The following is a 17,237-nucleotide window of genomic DNA, read 5'->3' as shown; positions in this document are numbered from 1 at the left end:
GTATTATAATATCTCTAGGGTCCCACTCCCTCTAAGGACAAATAGATTTCGTATAAAATTTAACCTATGTGACTACAGTTCTACAGTTAGCAAGAATCACCTCATACTGATATTTAATTTTCAACATTTATGTCATGTAACATGACCAGCACATACAGAGGAACGCTCAGCAGCGTGAACCTTCAAGTAGCAGAGTTACACAAGATGGAGTTATCTTTTTTAAAGCAAAACAAAACACTGCTATTTATAACTCAACTGATAAATGACTTTTTAAAAAGGATTCTAAAGCCTTATGGCTCTTTAATACTTACAATTCAAATCCCCTGCTGATTTTGTTTCTTTTCTGGATAAACCCCCCGCAATACCAGGTATCTAAAATACTGTGCTATTAGAAGAGTGGCTGTATAACATACTTCTGTATTTGTTCTAAATTTAGCTTTCTGAAATTTGTGTCCATTTAAATCAACTCTTCCAAACAATACCAGCAATATGGCTTTAATGTTTTGGTGTGGTTAGTGTGATTTTATCTATTTAATTAGTTTCCTGTTAAATGAATGACTCATACTGATTTTGCATCATTGCTGGCTGATTGCTTTTGATAAGATTGCACAGAGATGTTTCACTCTAACAAGACGATCTGAAGAACGCGGTTACACTGGTGGAACTGTCTCTTTGAACAGTTTGTGTGATTTTTAACTGATGTTTTTATTTCACAAGTTTAATACAGAGGTCTATACTCCTGGATAAACATAGAAAAAAATTAAAGGAAACAGTCTTTTAATACTGCTAAATTGTAGATATAAGTTAAAAACAGAAACTAGTAACATGGGACAAAACTTTCATTGTAGTTGCCTTCTTAGTGGGACAGTTTGTAGCTGCCTTGAGACTGAGATGTAGGTTGCAATCTGCATCTTAGTCTTCCTTCTTTACAGGCAGAAAGCATAGCCTGGCTCACATCTATATTTGGTGCAGAATGCATTCTCCACTGTGCTAACACACCACATCAGGAAGGAATTTCAAATGCTCCTGAGGAATTTAGTATGCTCCCTCGCCCATGCATGTAAGGAAAGCCAGCAGGACTTTTGTTACTAATCTTGTGTAACAAACTGTTCTCTTTCTGCTGCTGCTGATGGAGCCTGAACAACGGACTAATGAACTATCTAATGTCTCTTCGTTCTCCTGACAGAGTTGAATATGCTGGGCCACCGTTTCCTCTGTTGACAAGCTTGCAACTGGGCTGACTAGTGTATGTGCCACCTGTGAGCTGTTAAAACTGCAAAATTTTGTGTTCGCCAGAGTACAGCTCCATACGCTGTGCAGCACTTATTTTGGACAACGCCCAGCGAGACAGTAATGTTGAGATTCCCCCGGGGGTGCTGATGGGGTAAGTGTGCTCTCCAGCTGATTCTGAGGAAACTGAAGTGGAGACAGCGTCTGTGCCACTTCTTCAGTAAACATAAGAGGACGTGCTGATCTCTTCACCTGGGGTGTGAGAGAGAACAAGATATGATCTCTTTGTGCTTCACGCTTATGTATTATTTTCCGTTTTGTTTAATCTTTTCACCTCATTCAACAGTTAAAATTTTCATTGTTTATATTTTGCCATTATATTTACAGTTGAATAGTCATGAAGTCACTTTTTTTCTTTCAGTCTTTCCTGTAACTGTCGCTTTAAGGAAAGGTATAACTCTAACTTGTGGGTTTTTTTTTTATTGGCTGTGACAGCAAAATAAATTAAACTTACAAAGAAAAATGATACCAAGTAATTAATGTGTTCAGATTTGGAGACATCTGTGCAAATGAGTTGGCTCAGAGGTACATCTGTTAATCAGTCAGAGCTGCCAATGGCTTCACAATTATTGTGGGGACCTGTGCTCCTCTCCCTGTCTCTTCCTTTCCCCAAGGTGCTTTTTGTCCTTTTCCTCCAGCTCATTGTTGTGTGAAACCTCCTCAAGCTTATCTGCGAGTAAAGAATCTACAGAATCTTTTTTTTTTTTGCACAGTGTTACATTTAACAAGGAAAGGAGGTTCCTTCTGAAAGCACTAATGTTTTAATGCATTCTCAGAACAAGAAATTTGTTTTGCTGCGGGGTTCTTCAGTCGAGATCCTAATACCTCTGTTTTCTATGCTGCCCATCTTGAGTCATGTGCGAAGAGAAAAAGATAGGAAGAAAGCAGATCAGATGAGCAGGTTGCCACCAAGCTTGGTTTATTATTTCTGGTTATTTGAAGACAATCAGGATGACTGTAAACTCTTCAGGAATTCAAGTATCATGATGCCTAGTAAATAAAAATGTACTGAGTCCCTATGTGTCAGAATTCCTCTTTACCCTATATGTAAGCCAGGTAAAGAACAGGAAGACAACTTTTTAAATAACAGATGCTAGAAAGAATGTTTTTTGCTTATATAACACTTAGAAGCTGGAGCTTTAAATTTAAAGGCTTTATGATCTTTTTAAAAATAAGAGTGGAGGCTGAAGTGACAGAACATGTGGTTGTAAGCCCTAGCTGAATTTGTTGGATCTCTTCTATCGTTTAATAAATAGTAGAGATTTAGGTACTGTTTTGACAAGTGCTAGGTAGGAATAGCATGTATACTTTGTGGAAATCCTTTAGGATCCAAAAAGAGGGATACAGGGAAGAGAATGCTTTGGGATGAAAGAGTGGGACGCGAAAAATTAACGACCAGTGGCCTGAAATGTATCAGCTGTCATTACTTCCCAGATCTGTTGACTGTGTGGGGTTTTTTTTAATGTTGTGGTCCTTAGAAGCAAACAAATAGTAATTGTGCTCTTACTATTGCACTGAATTAGCGATGTTAAGCTGTTTGCTGGTTTCTTGATCCCCAACACACTGTTGGTTTTACAGTGGGCAGTGGTGGTGTTTTTTCTTTCAGAGACGTGTTCAGTGATACAGGGATGAACCAGGATACCTTTGCTTTTGGTCTTGTCTCTGCTTTGTGTGATGATGATTTGGGGTAGCTTTTTCTCTTCATGCTGTTTTCTTAGGGTGGTATAAAGTGTCTTCAGGACTGGTGATGAAGGAACAAGAGTAGAAGAAGTTTTGTTAGGGTGATGCACAGGAAGAATGGGAAGATACAAGCTATAATGCTTCATTATATTTGTATTTTTTTAAGTAAAATGAATCTGGGAACTATCAAACAATAATCCGGGCAATGTGGACCATGGTTTGTTCTTACCATTTTTTGCTGGGGGTCAGCAGGTGTCTTTTACCTGTTGGCTGCTCTTTCACAGCTGTTTCCTAGCCCTTTACTGGGACTTCTATCTTCTCCTTCCATGGTGGCAAAGAGGACATAACCCCCTTTTTGGGGCCACCAGAGTCTGGAGCTGTTTTAAGGCTGACTTTTCTTAAGCTCATGGACCCTAAACTGACAGGGAAATGGCTTCAGCTTGTGCTTCAGCTGTTACCTACCTGAAGTTAATCTTGTTTAGCCTGGCTGGCCCTTTCCCTCACCCTTGCAGGTGATAATAACCTTGCTTTTGGGAGCCGGGAGAGTTTCCTCCCGTCTCAGTGCACATGCCCTGCCTCAGTAACTTTGGCACCAGAAACCCCTCACTACTATGAGGGAAGCAAGGCCAGGCCACACTTTGCTTCTGGGAGGTCCGGGGGTCGTGGGAGGACAGACTTCCCTTGGCTGCGGCCAGTGTCCAAGTGTCCTCAGCGTGCTGTGGTCAGTGGACCAGCTTGCGTTGTTCCCTGCTTTGCTTCTGGGTGATGGAAAGTCGGTTTGTGCCTGGCCCCTACTTGTCCTGCCTCTCCCGCCCTGGATAAAAGGAGGATGTCTGTAAGTGCCCCACTTCCCTTCTCTTTTCTGGCAGCCATCATAGTGTGGTTCTCTGCAGGAAACACTTGTTTCTAATTAAGTGTTAAGAAAGAGATGGTTTTACTCTTCCCCACATGCCATTCATGTACTTTCTGACCTCTGGGAAGAGACGTCTTCATTTCCTACCTTCCCCCCTGACTGCTGCCACTGCCAGGATGGTTATTATCACGCTTGGTTTTGAGTTTTAGGAATGACAAACTTGGTTAGGATTTCAACCAGTTTGTCATCCTAGAAACTTACTTAACCAGAGTAGGATAAAGAGGAACCTGTTCTGGGAGAAATACCTGCCTCCTGCTCAACCCTCACCCTTTTATGTGACCTCCCTGGCTACACAGTCTCCTCTTTATGAACCTGGGGAGACTTGGAAACTGCTCGCTTTCATGCTGTCATGTCGTCATTCTTGGCAATACCTGAACGGGGTGCCTACTCTAAAGATAAGATGGTAGGAGCCAGCAAAAAGCAGCAACCACAGACTTGGAGAGGTCTGACATCTTTGGCCCTCATTCAGGTGGGGCTCCAGAAGGAAGCAGTGTTTGTGTACCTTTTTCCAAGCCACATGAAGCCCATCAGTTTGAGATACTTCCTTCCCTTCTTTGCTGTGTACACCTGTTCTCTCAGGTGTGAGAAAAGAAAAGAAAAGGAGACCAATTTCAGTTACCAACCAGTCAAAGTGAAGGACCTCAAGTCTTTGCGGCGGCAGGAGTGAACTTTTTCTTTCCCACGTGCATTTTCAAAGTGCCCTGGCAACTCCAAAGCTGTGAACAAAAAGCAACTTATCTCCAAGAAAGACAGGCCCTTTTCCTACGTGTAACCATCAAAGCTGTGGTTAGTGCGGTTCCCTTGCTGCATGTGAGAAAAAGCTGCTGATAAGACACGCTCCATGTTGAAAATGAAATGAGTTTTAAGTTTACCTCTTGAATCCTTTATACATAGAGATAATACATGGCATTATTTACACTAGAGACACTTGCTATTTTTTTCTGTTTTTCTGAGACTATTTCCTTTGTTCATTTGTTCAGTTTCGTTGTCTCTCATGGACAGCTGGTGAATGCTAGTTTCCACTTGTCATTCTTACTCCCATTTTTCACACAGCCAGTAGCAAAGGGAAAATATTTCTCTCTACTGACACAGCCTGCCTGTTTCTGGCTTCTAGCAGGATTTTTGTTTGCTTGTTTCAGACAGTGGAACAGATGACAGATAGGTAAGTAAACAAGACTAAGAAAGGCACGTGTGGTTAATCTTTTTCCCTGGACACAATTGAAATGGATCACCATGCAATGCCGAAATCCTTAGCTTTTTCTCCCAGGGTTGGTGCTATAAGATCTTTTCTGATTCCTTGCTACCTTTTCCCTGCATACTACTTTGATGTTTCCCTGTCTCTATCTTGTCTGCTTAGCATAAGCCAGATAAATACAATATCTATGCGTTTGTTATCAGACATTTTGAATCATTTGACTCAGCTGTTGTTAAACTTGCTTATGGTCAACTTCTTGAGTGTGGTGTTTTTCCATGATTTCCAGCTGTCAGCACTATGAAAAATGATTCCTCATTTAACTTGAATCAAAACCAGCTCTTATGTCTGGCTACCCTTATGAGATGATTAATTGGCCCAACTTGTGCTATGAAAAACTACACTTAAAATGTGCTTCTGAGAGAAGAAAAAAGCAAGGATACAATTTGAAATAGTACTAAAATTGGTTTGTAACTCCTTTTATAAGACTTAATAAGAGGTCAGGCTGGCTTTTTCTGACCAGTTTTTCCATCAGTCAAGTCCTGTTCTCAGTCCTGCTTGCAGGGCGAAAAATCCAAAGTTACTTCTCTTCTGGAATGCCTTTTGGAAATCCTGAGTATTTAGCAAGTTTTGTACATCAAATCTATCTTCTATTCAGACCGAAACAGGTGTGTCTCTCTTCTGTTTCAGTTTTGAGGTTTTCTTCAGGACTTCCTATACCTATTAAACAAATACCCACATGAGTCTCATGAATATCTATACAATGTTTCTGTGGGCCTCTCACAGGTGTTACAAGCAGTTTTGGAAAATGATGTGATGTTTGTTCCCTTGTTAGTAGCTTGAGGGTTCATGATACTGTTTTGGCACAAGGGATGAGAAAATTGTTGTTTTGATTTGCAAGCCCATTTAGTTCAGCCTGAATCACTACAGAACACTTCTGGATACCTCATTTGAAACTCCTGGTTTGCAGGTGATAATCAGATTAAGACTATAATCTGCCAACAATTGGAGGGAGGGAGAAAATGAACAAACAAAAAATCCTAGACCTTGACAAACACATTCCAATTCCCTGTAACTACCCTACGTTTCTTCCCATCCAAAATATTTTAGAATTTGCTTCTAGGTCTTGGTTTCATTGCAGATATGTCTTGTTTAGTTTGGAACTAGCAAATCTAGTTTATATAGTAACGTATCTAAATGTTACATATTTTTAAACAAATCAAGTGAACAGATGCTTAGAGTAGAGTTATGCCTGTAGTTTCTTGGGTGGAATTGTGTTTCCAGAGTGACCTGCAAGCCTAAACACCAGTGTCACTTGCTCAGCTGTTCTGTGGGAGGAAACCCAGCAGCTGCTCTCTTGTACCGTAGGCTGCTTGTGGCGTGCTCTGGGCTTCTGGCAACAGAAATAATCTGCCAAACCAATACTGTGATTTAAACGTGTCTATTAATTTCCCTGTGATGAATAAAAAACTTAAGGGGAGTTTAAACAATTATTAGAGAGGCCTTCCTTATTTAGAACAAAATGAAGACTATAGAAACAATTTATGATTAAATTGAAATGTTGGTAAATTATTTCAGGCAAGAATAAGCCACTCCTTAAGAATTCACACAAAGTACTTGGTTTCCTTTTCTGGTTGTTATAGTCACTATACTTTTAAATATTTTTGGATTAAAAATCCCCTGTCTGTTTTGATTCACCATCTGACTTAGATACACATGTTCATCCTGTTTAAATACTTTGACTCAGCAGAAGAATTATGTTGAGCAAATATATTCAGTAACTAATAAACAATAAAATATTTTACTTGTAGAATGTGAAAATGTAGATGTATAGTTGCATGTTTTGAAACCTCAAAGCACTGACTTCGTATGGACTAAATAGTAAATTTTTTTCTAACTGTTAATTTGAAAATCTTTTTTCCTTTGGTTAGCCAGCTTCAGGTCACGTCCGTGGAAGAAGCCATTTGCACTGCAGATGGTGACAAAAAAGAACAGGCAACTTAATGCTACCAAACTAGGGGTGTGTCAAATCTCTCTCAAGAATGATAAACTCAATGGCGTTGTCTATTTTTAACCTCCTGTTTATTCCTTTTGGCAGACTAATCAGTGTTAGCTGAGCTGTTTCACTGAATGAATCCAAGTAACTCTGTTGCTTTCTGAAATGAGCAGCGGACCATGCAAGAGTGTTTCAAGTCTACTTTAATATATGAAGTCTCATTTTGAAACACGATGTCAAATGAAGCCGGTTCGGAGCAGAAGCTTTCTACAACAACAGTCAGTTCAGTTGCTGTTCAGGCTGGGGATGCTAGTATTGTTATAGCTGTGCTTAAGGTAAGGCAGCAGCTGCTAGCATGTCTGGTCTTGGCTTTCTGCTACTCAGTGATTATTGCTTCTTTTAAATGTTCTGTGCAAGTGAATAGTTAGCATAAAATGATAAGGCAAGGTAATTAAATCAGTTAATATCTAACAGAACTTCCTTGGAAGTTAACACTTGTTTCTGTTTATGGTGTGTCTGTGTTTGTTTGTTTGTTTGTTTGTTTTTTTTACTTAGAATAAATAATTTGGCCAAAATATGTAGGCTCTTAGAGGCAAAGAATTCCTCTTACTCTGTTTAAAAAGTAAGAGACAAATATAGAGTTCTGTGAAAATGTGGCAATAAGCATGATGTTACTTTTAGTTGTAGCTGAGACTTTTCAAGAGTTATTTTTAAACCATACTCGGCAATAATTTTGCATAGTAAGTAGTCTACAAACTCCATAATTGCAGATTTTGTGTCTTTTTTGAAGTATTTGCTGGTGAAAAAAAAAAAAAAGCCTAAACCTGATAATGAGTGGTTATTTTTGAAAGCTGTGAATTCATATTCCCATGAGTTTTAGTAGAAGCCCTTGTGTGTATATAGTTGTACTTATAAGCTCCTAAAAGTCTGTTCTGTGAGCTGGAATCCACACCTACGGTTTGCACAAAATTTGGCATGGGGAATAAAGCTGGATGTCTAGGTACTGAATCCCAGTTGGAATTTATTGGCAGTTTAATTTTTCATTCTCCAAGCAGCTTGGAAAACACGGTAGCCTCAGCCACTAGACTCTACTCTTAGCCACTCTGTAACACAGAGTAAGATGATGCTGACCTGAGCTGTCACTGATTTATGGTCATTATTCAGGATGGGGTTGCCTCAGTTGTCCAAGTGGGAAGGTTCTCTCCTATCAGTTCTCGCCCTTCCTGGGATATTGTCTGCTGCCATAGGGGAGTAGTTTTGTTACAAGGAGTCTTAAGTTTAGGGGAAGAAGTTTATTTTTCCCTTGTGTGCTGTGGGAACCAGTGACATCACTGCTTCGTTCCTCATCACCATCTTCTCTGAGTTATGCTGCTCAGACTGTGGCAGTTCTGCAACACAGTGAGGAGAGAATTAGCTATACTTTGGGTTGCAGTCAAGCTTCCTTTCTTTGTGTGTCCTCCAGGATACAATGGGAGATTGCTGTTTGGGTTCCTATTCCAAAGGCTATTAAATGTCCCTGCTGCTCTCTCTGTATATATTCAGTATACAGGTATGATGGATCTGTGTGGTAGAAATAAGATTTGGAGTTATGGATTTTGCATCTGCTCCAATACATTTGCACCTTCCATGCCCTCCCACCCCCCATTTTCCTTAACTATCTATGCAATCTTCAGCTGAAAGCGGAGATGAGTTGGAGAAATATCTCTGGCTCATTGTGATAATTTTACTCTTCACAGGCAAAACCAAAATCAGAGTAGCTATTGCACAAGACTAGAGTCTGGGATTTTGATCTTTGTTTCAAATGAAGTAAAGTTTATATTGTTGTCATTCTGCAGTTGAATGACATCTGTGTCGTCATTCTGCAGTTGAATACATATTTATGGGTCCCCGTGCTCCTCTGACCAAGGAAAGTGTATGTGACCTGAAAGTCTGTGTGAGTAAATTAATGAAGGAAAGCTTGTGTTTTCTGAAAGCTGTTATTGTTTACTTATTACAGTGTGGAAAATGGGTGAAGCTTCAGCTGGCTGAATCAACACCAAATTTATTAGAAATTGGCAGCAATCAAGATGAGACTAAAAAACTGCTGCAAGATCATAAATTCCTCCTAGCTAAACTTAAGGTAAGGTGTCGTAAGACCACACAAAAATACATCTAGTCATTATAGTTTGGGTACAACAGCTGACACAGGTGTCTGGGCCTCCTGTTGCAATGTGGTTGTTAGGTTAAACGCCACATAGAAAAAATACGTTCAGTCTTTGTCGTAGACTGACACAGATCAGAGTTATACCTCTCCAGTGGAAAAGTATGCTCAGTGTTAATTACTATTTTCTGACAACAGCAGTGAAGATACACTGCTTTTTTCCACTTTATACATTACTGTCAAGTAAAGTGAAAAGTTTCTCTAGCCCTCTGTACCTGCTAAATATAATGGAATGTCATTCTGGTTTTTATTCTCCAGCGTTATGAAAAGTTTGTTTAGATTATAACAGCTGTAAATACAAGAAAGCTCTTTGTAAGTGTGAAGTAGATAATCCAGGCACATTTCTATTGAGTATTAATTGATGTAAGTTATGGTAAGAAAGATATTGTAACATTAAATATTGCTTGTCTTGAGCTAGGAAGGTTTTAGCTAAGTAACAGGCCTAAAAACAAATTTGGCATTCTTGAGAGCAGATTATAACAAGAGTGGCAGTGGGACAGGACAGAGTGACATGCTTGCGTGAAAAAGCTGAATTATTTTAAATGTGGATGTTTAACCCTGAGAAGAGTCTAAAGGCACCTGAGAAGAAAATTTATTTTCATGTTTTGATAGGGCTGATTGATTTTATATCTGTATACAAATAAATTCCTCTAAAATCTGGAAGCTGTGCGCAGCAACCTACCTTAACAAATTCCATCTATTTCATTTTTTTGATATTACATAAAATTTAGATCTAAAAGAGCAAACGTGATTTGGATAGGATCAAGTGCACTTCATTTAATACTAGTGACTATGTTATTCTCCAGTCATTATAAATTTCAAACATATATAAAATAATTTAATACAGTATATAGAGAATGTGATCTAATATGGTGCATAGTGTGGATATTGAATGGTATGAAGAATAGCAGTCCAAAACAAAAAAAAAATACGTGCCAAAATCAGGAAGGGTGGTTCTGCTGTCTTCACTTACGCAAGTGCCTCACCTTTCTTTCCATCAGTGCTACGCTCAGGCATTCTTGGCACAAGCTGCCGTATCCTGTTTGAACAACTCAGAATTACCTGTGTTTTTACACACTGACAACAGGAGGAAGCTGAGTTTTGTCTCCTAATTGCCAAAAATAAATTTTAGAGTGGAAAAAGAAAACATAATCATTCCAATCCTTAAAAAAACAAAGGCTCAAACAACATTTTACCATCAAGTTAAACCTTAGTGTTATGTATTTATATTAAGTTGTTTGCTAAGGGGAAGCAAATAATAGAAATATTGTTCAAAAAGAGACCTTGTACGTGTTGCTGAAAACTTATAGGGATATGAAGAAGGACAGTAAAACAAAGTCCTCTCCATAGACTCCAACTTGAAATCATTGTATTAAGGAAATTAGAAAGGGGGGGCGGGGGAGAACCCAACAACCCGGTAATAGATAAAATCTCGAGATAAATCCCCAAGTTGCTATTTCATTTTAATTAAAAAATCTTTAAAATAAGTTTTGGATATGCTTCTTTTCATTAAAAAATTACTTAAATAGTGAAAAAATTAAATAATCCAAAAGTATTTCATGCTCTCTGATGCTCATTCTAATGTTTGACTTTCTATTCCTATTAGTCTAGATGTATGGAACCTTAAGTTTCTTTTTCATTTAGCAGCTTTTACCTTGTTTTGTGCTCACAATAAATAGTAAAATAATTAAATAACCACAAATATTTTAGTTAATATTGATGAAACTGCTAAATTTTTTCACTCCTATTTGTGAGGCCTTGTGACTGGTTGCTTGAACCCAGATGACTGATGCTTATGTGGATTCCCAAAGCTTAATAGAGTATATCAGATCAGAAAAATCTATTATGCATAAACTGTTAAAAAATGCTTGTCATTCATTAAAAAAATATAAGGAACAAAAATACTCATTATTTCATGTTTTATACTTGCAGTCCTTGCAAACATTCTATAAAAGGATTAAGTTCAAAATCACCATTTTTTTCCTCAGTAATTTAAAAGCTGCAATAATACAGGACTGCAATGTCATTATAATTTGTACTGACTGTGCATTTTTCAGACATGACTCTTTCTGTCTTATAGTAAGCTCTTAACACTTGTCAGTAGTTATTCAGTCTTAAGTTACTAAATCCACTCATCAAAAGTTTTTACAAGAATGATTCTCAGCCTTTGGAGTATAGCTTATAGCAGTTTTTTCCACTTAGCATTTGTTAATGAATTATGCATTGGTTATGTGGAGATGGATAAAGAGGTAGTAATGTTTCAGTCTTCAACATTTATGGACAGAAAGATTTAGTTACTTATGGGAATAAAAAATAATTTAGAAACGTGGGCAGGAGAGGGGTTGAAATGATGACGCAAAATTGCTGTTGTTAGATAGTCCTTGTTTTGAGATGGTATTCAGTATTCTTAATTCTATTTAATCTTTTACCCTTAGTGAGCAACATAATTTTGTAATTTTTAACAATAATTAATTACACAGATATATGAACATCATCCCAGCTGCTGTCTTATCCAGTACAATTTTAATTTTTCCATATTGATTACAACTTATTATTTTCATTGATTACCTTGTTCCAACTGATTTTATCAATGATAGTCTACAGCAGCTTGTAACATACTCATTTTTGCTCTTAATAAGATTTTGGCATTTGGAGTGCATTATAAATAGTCTAAAAACGGTAACAATGAAGCTACAGTCTTGTGGTCAAGTAAAACTTGTTCCAGTTATGAGACATCATTGTGATATTTTATCTCAAGTTTACATATCTTCTAAAAACTCTTATGCAACTGTAGTAATGCTAATATGGCATAGAGCAAATCAGAAATATCTTGTTAGAACAGCACATTTGTGAAAATGAAGACTTCCATAAAATAAATGATGAATATCCATCAAAAGAGATATTTAAATTCAAAATAGTGTATTTATTTCACTTTAGATTGATTATGTTCTGAGTTGCTTCAATGATTAAACTTGTATGAATTTGAGAAGTTGCTCAATGCCGTATTAGCTTCATTTGGTTTTGATCAGTCTGTAACTTCTCAAACAAAGAAGATTTAAAATTTTTTTTTTTCCTACTGTGCTTCATTAAAAAGAAGGAAGGGTGGAATCCCTATGTTTTTTAGTTTTAGAGCTGGAAATGCTTTACAAGTAGAAAACTGTATAATTAAAAATTTCTCCACTTGCGTCCCCAGGAAATGGATACAATTTCATATATTGTGGAATTTTTCAGTCACTTGAATTTAAAGTACAAGTGAGGCAGTTTTGAATTGTTTTTCTGTTTCTCTTAATGTTGTATTAAAAAAAAATGCAAAATAAATCACGTTTCCTGACAGATACCAATACTTGGGTACACATGTGCTTAACTCTATTGATTAGTTCAACCCAATTCACAGTTAGGCTTTTGTGCAGGCGAAAATTAATGAACTAGCAATGATTTGAATGTGAAACTAGTCCTGCTTAGGGGAAGAGTTAGGTGATTAATACTAAATACATCTTTAGAATCAGTGCTGAAGAACCCATGGACTCTTAGAAGATAATTTATGAAACAGTTGACCATGCTGGTATTATCCCATGTTATTTTGCAAGCTCATTCTGGGTTTTGATAATCTTTTTGCTTTTTAGCTTCAATATTCTCATCCTAATATATGTATTGAAAGTTATAATAGAAATATTCAGGCCAAATTCTTTCATTTACTTCATTTACCTATAAGTAAGAACAAATTTGGCTCAGTAGCCAGTGATCAGTTTATAGTACTTCTGATGCTAGAGAAAAAGGAATGTAATCCAGCTCACTATTCCAGGGAATTGTTTTTGACTTCGCAAAGTGAAAAGGTGTTAAAGAAACCTAAACAACTGCTTTGACACTCTGTAAGAGGCAGATGGTACTTTAAAAGGTAATAGGAGTGGACTTGTTGAATGAGAAAGGAGTAATTTTTAGAACATTTATTTGCTTTTATTTTGCAGAACTATTGCGATAAAAACTGGTGTGTGTACTTTAGGACGTTAGGAAAAAAACATATCCAAAATAGTTTCCTTTGATAGAATGTACTTTATCATACTCATTAGAGATTTAAATTCATTCCATTGAATTTGAGAATTTAGGACACCCTATTATTTTAATAAAAAGCAGAATACAACATTTCAAATGTTTATGGAGTAGGAAACAGACATGTTATTGTTAATAGAGTTGAAAGAATAAATGCTGAACAGGAAATAGTAAAACTGAGACTAAACAGTAAACATGTAGCGATATTTACAACCTCTAGTTAAAATTCCTTTCAGTGCTCTTGAAATTTCATTTATATGTATAATGTTCATGTTCTTTATAGTGGAAAACATGCTATTTGTTTTTGTTGAATTGTCATACTGACTACTAGTAGCCCAGAAGATGAATTCATTTGACAGGTCTAGATGCCACCAACACTTATATGTATTCATTATTGCAGATTCCATGAATTGAATAAAATGTTTCTTTTGAACATAGTTAGGAATTAAACATACATGTTTTCAAGTTTGGAATCATAGCTTTTTCTCTTTCTTATTTGACCCTTCAGAAATCTCAACTAATATGGTCTGATTCTAAACTAATACATCCTGTTACTATTTCGTTAAATTAGATGATATCAGCAGTAACAATTTTGTTGACAACATCGACATCTGATTTCATGCAAGTCTCCTTCCCAACGTTTGCCTCATCCTTGTTTAGATGACCTTCAGCAAGCTTATATGTTCTGCAAATGTAAATATATGTTTATATATTTTTTGATATCTCATTCTTTGCAATTTCAAAAAGATATGAGAACAATCAAAACTAGAAAAACTTGAGAGACAAAACTTCCAGGAGGTAAAATGATATTAATTACAATGTGCATACACATTTCTCTGCCTTTCTTCTGTTCTCCATAATTCAGTTGTTTCCAACAGAAGCCCTATCTGGAGATAGCGTGCTGTCTTAGTGTTTGAATCTCCCAATATGAATATTTTTCTGCATCATTTAAAAAAAAAAAAAAAAAAAAAGACAGACACTCGGGGGGGGTGTGTGTGTGTGTGTGTGTTGCCATGCTTTTGGCCATGACAATGTTAAAATCCTCAATAAGACAAACAGCAGCATTCTTGGTTTGCTTCCAAAGTTCTGTTTTTTGTCATGATAGAGACTGTGGCAGAACTGCTACAAAACAGAAATAAATCTAATCTATAAACTTAAGTTTAAAACCAATACTATTATTAATTTGGCTCATGAACCTGAAGATTGCTTGGAATTATTTTATTTATTTCAATTCACAGAGCATAAATTGTAAAATAGTAATTTATATGCTAATATCCAAGATAAACTAATTAGAAAATTACATTCTTGAAAAAGAGAATATAATATGCTCTTTTTTTTTTTTTTGCATTTGATATCTTTTAAATGTGTCTTTCAGTTATTTCAAGTAAAAATATTTTAATGTTTATTTTTTAGTAAATTCATTATGGAATAAATTATTTGTTAATATCTTCTGAGCTATTTACAACTAATTATTGAGATGCCCAAGAGTACAATTAGCAGCAAAGTTCAGCTACATTTTCATCATAAAGCAGAGCTGATTTTTTCAAGTCATTTAAAAAAAAAAAAAAGGGAAAAGGTAAGATTTTATTAATATTTTTCTCAATGTTAGTTCAGCTCACTCACTAGTTTCAATATTTGCATAAACAAAATTCCCACTAAAATAGTATTTGTCTAAAAATAGTTTTATGGCTAGTTTTAATAGGCTTCAAGTTAACAATTATTCGTGTTGTATAATTTCAGCACTACCTATAAACAAAGATTAATTTTAGCAGCATCTCAGTGAGGAGGATAGTCTGCACCTCTCAAAATTCCAAGTTGTAATGTTCACTGTAAGAATGTGAAGGTGGACCTCTGTACTATGTAAAATATGAGCTAAACTGAAATTTGGCTGAAAGTAATAATGAAAAGAAATATAGGGAAGGAAGAAGGAAAGAAACCACTGAGCAGGATCAGGTTTAAAGATAAATTAGGTATAATTCCATAATTATGAGAGAAATGTGTGATCCAGTCAGCTGTGCATGTGAGTCTACTCAAACAGTGTGACAAGCCCTAGCTCTTTTTTCAGGAAAGAACAATGACAGACAGAAATAGATGGGAAAATGAACAAAAGGAAGAGAGTTTTCAAAGTCCTCTCCTTCCAGACCAATTTGATACCCAGTTCTGATGAGAATATTGCTCATTAGGAGCAATCTGATCTTGAACCTCATCCTGAAGTAATGACCCTGATCATGAAAGGAGGAGGGTCAGGAGGAAGCAGATGAACTTCAGTAGTATAATAACAGAAATATTATTCTTATATTAAAATATAAGATTGTGCAGTTAAAGTGAATAGCACAACTTTCTGTTGCATCTTTAAGTTTACTACTTGATTGTGAAACAGCTATTAACAACTGTGGCTGTGGAAACAGTCTAGGATCTGATGCTTGCAACTACTTTGAAGAGAATTGAGAAGTATGAGTCAAAATTTAGGATTCTAGTCATCTATACTGAACAAAGCCGACATCAAACTGAATGTAGGTGCCTAGTAGGGATATCAAAGGGAAGAGTATAATCTTATTTCTTAGAGTGGACTAAGGAAATGTTTTGTTTGGAGTAGCAGAAAGACTGAGATTTTCATAAATATATTGCATGGGTAAACATCACAGGAGAGAAACTGCTTAAGTGGAAGGCCACTGCTGGCATAGGACTATATATAGCACATGGAGATCATTAAAACGGTAGGCTGGAAAGTGCTTGTAACTGTCAGAACAATGTCCCAAAATAGATATTTCAATGGGAATAAAAGGGGCAAAAAACCTAGGTGATTTTGATTGGCACTAAGAAATATTTGTGAAAAGGACTGTCTGAAATTATTATTTCTAAGACCCAGGGGCCTGAACTTGATGACGCAGGTGTTGTGTAATCTTAACACAAGATGAAAATTCATGGAGATTTATTTTATTGAAGTTCTTAGCTTCTGAGATCTTGATTGTACTATAGCTAACGAGTCATATCTCTGTTGTTCATGTTGACATGAACTACTGAAGATTGTGAAATTTAGTTATAAATAACACTGATGCCAGTTTAAGAAGAAATATTGGATAGTATTTCAGAGGAGAAAGCATGTTTTATGATGACTGGATTCAGGAAGCAAAAGGTAAAAACTTTACTCATATGCAATTTTTTGGGGTTTTTTGAGATGGAAATCAGTAAAGATGTTTAGGAAGAGTGAAATAAATTCTACCTACAAATTATGACTGTCCCTAAAATACTTGCATTTTTAATTTTTAAAATAATTTGATTTTTTTTAACATGAACAGGGATACATTCTTTTTGTAATGAGACTAGTAGAATTAAGTATGGGGTTTTGCTGTGATTCTTACAGCACTCATAGCGAAGAGGGACATAATTTTGGAAGTAATAAGCTCTCTTCGGGTTATCTCAAGCCCGGGCTGGAACATCTGCTGAACTGATGAACAAAATGCGGATGGTGCAAAGAAAGAGAGGACAAATGGCTCTTTCAGAAATAACTGTCTCTGAGGCTGAGTGGTCTGTACATTCCACATTGCTTTATGTTTTTCTCCTCACCTGGCAAATGATTGTTTCAAGAAACAACCTCATGGTTTCCCTTTTCACTAGAGTCACACTTTGCAGGTTGGAAATAAATTGGGGGCATTCAGGGACCCTAACTCTCTCTGCAAGCCTCTTGAAGTGGCTGGAAAGTGAGAGGATGAGAATCTCACCCATGGTATCAATTGTTCAAACTGGTTTATACCCTGCCAGTTGAGGGTTGGTAGCTGCCCAGAGAAGCAAGTATCCTCAGCAGTTTCCAGTCATCTCACCAAATGTTAGAAAAATCCAAATTATGAAAGTTTTAACACTGCATAAAAGTGAGTTAACATTTGGTACTTTAACTCTGACATCAACTTGTACTTCCTAC

At 36.5% G+C, this 17,237-nt stretch overlaps 1 protein-coding gene across 1 annotated transcript in view; it reads left to right on the top strand.

Annotated features, from left to right (window-relative positions):
• Positions 1–7,275: 7,275 nt before the first annotated feature.
• Positions 7,276–17,237, top strand: part of CCDC141 (coiled-coil domain containing 141) — an 88,600-nt gene continuing 78,638 nt past the window's right edge. The window contains exons 1-2 of the mRNA XM_086750861.1: positions 7,276–7,406; positions 9,068–9,190. Coding sequence (XP_086606987.1) covers positions 7,305–7,406; positions 9,068–9,190 — 225 coding nt within the window. The 5' untranslated portion in view covers positions 7,276–7,304. The remainder of the gene's footprint in view (positions 7,407–9,067; positions 9,191–17,237) is intronic.

The sequence above is a fragment of the Chlamydotis macqueenii genome, chromosome 6, assembly GCF_036417535.1.
Source record: "Chlamydotis macqueenii isolate bChlMac1 chromosome 6, bChlMac1.mat, whole genome shotgun sequence".
NCBI classification, from domain to species: Eukaryota; Metazoa; Chordata; class Aves; order Otidiformes; family Otididae; genus Chlamydotis; species Chlamydotis macqueenii.
The sequence above is the reverse complement of the archived record's forward strand: the minus strand, read 5'-3'. Positions and strand labels throughout refer to the sequence as shown.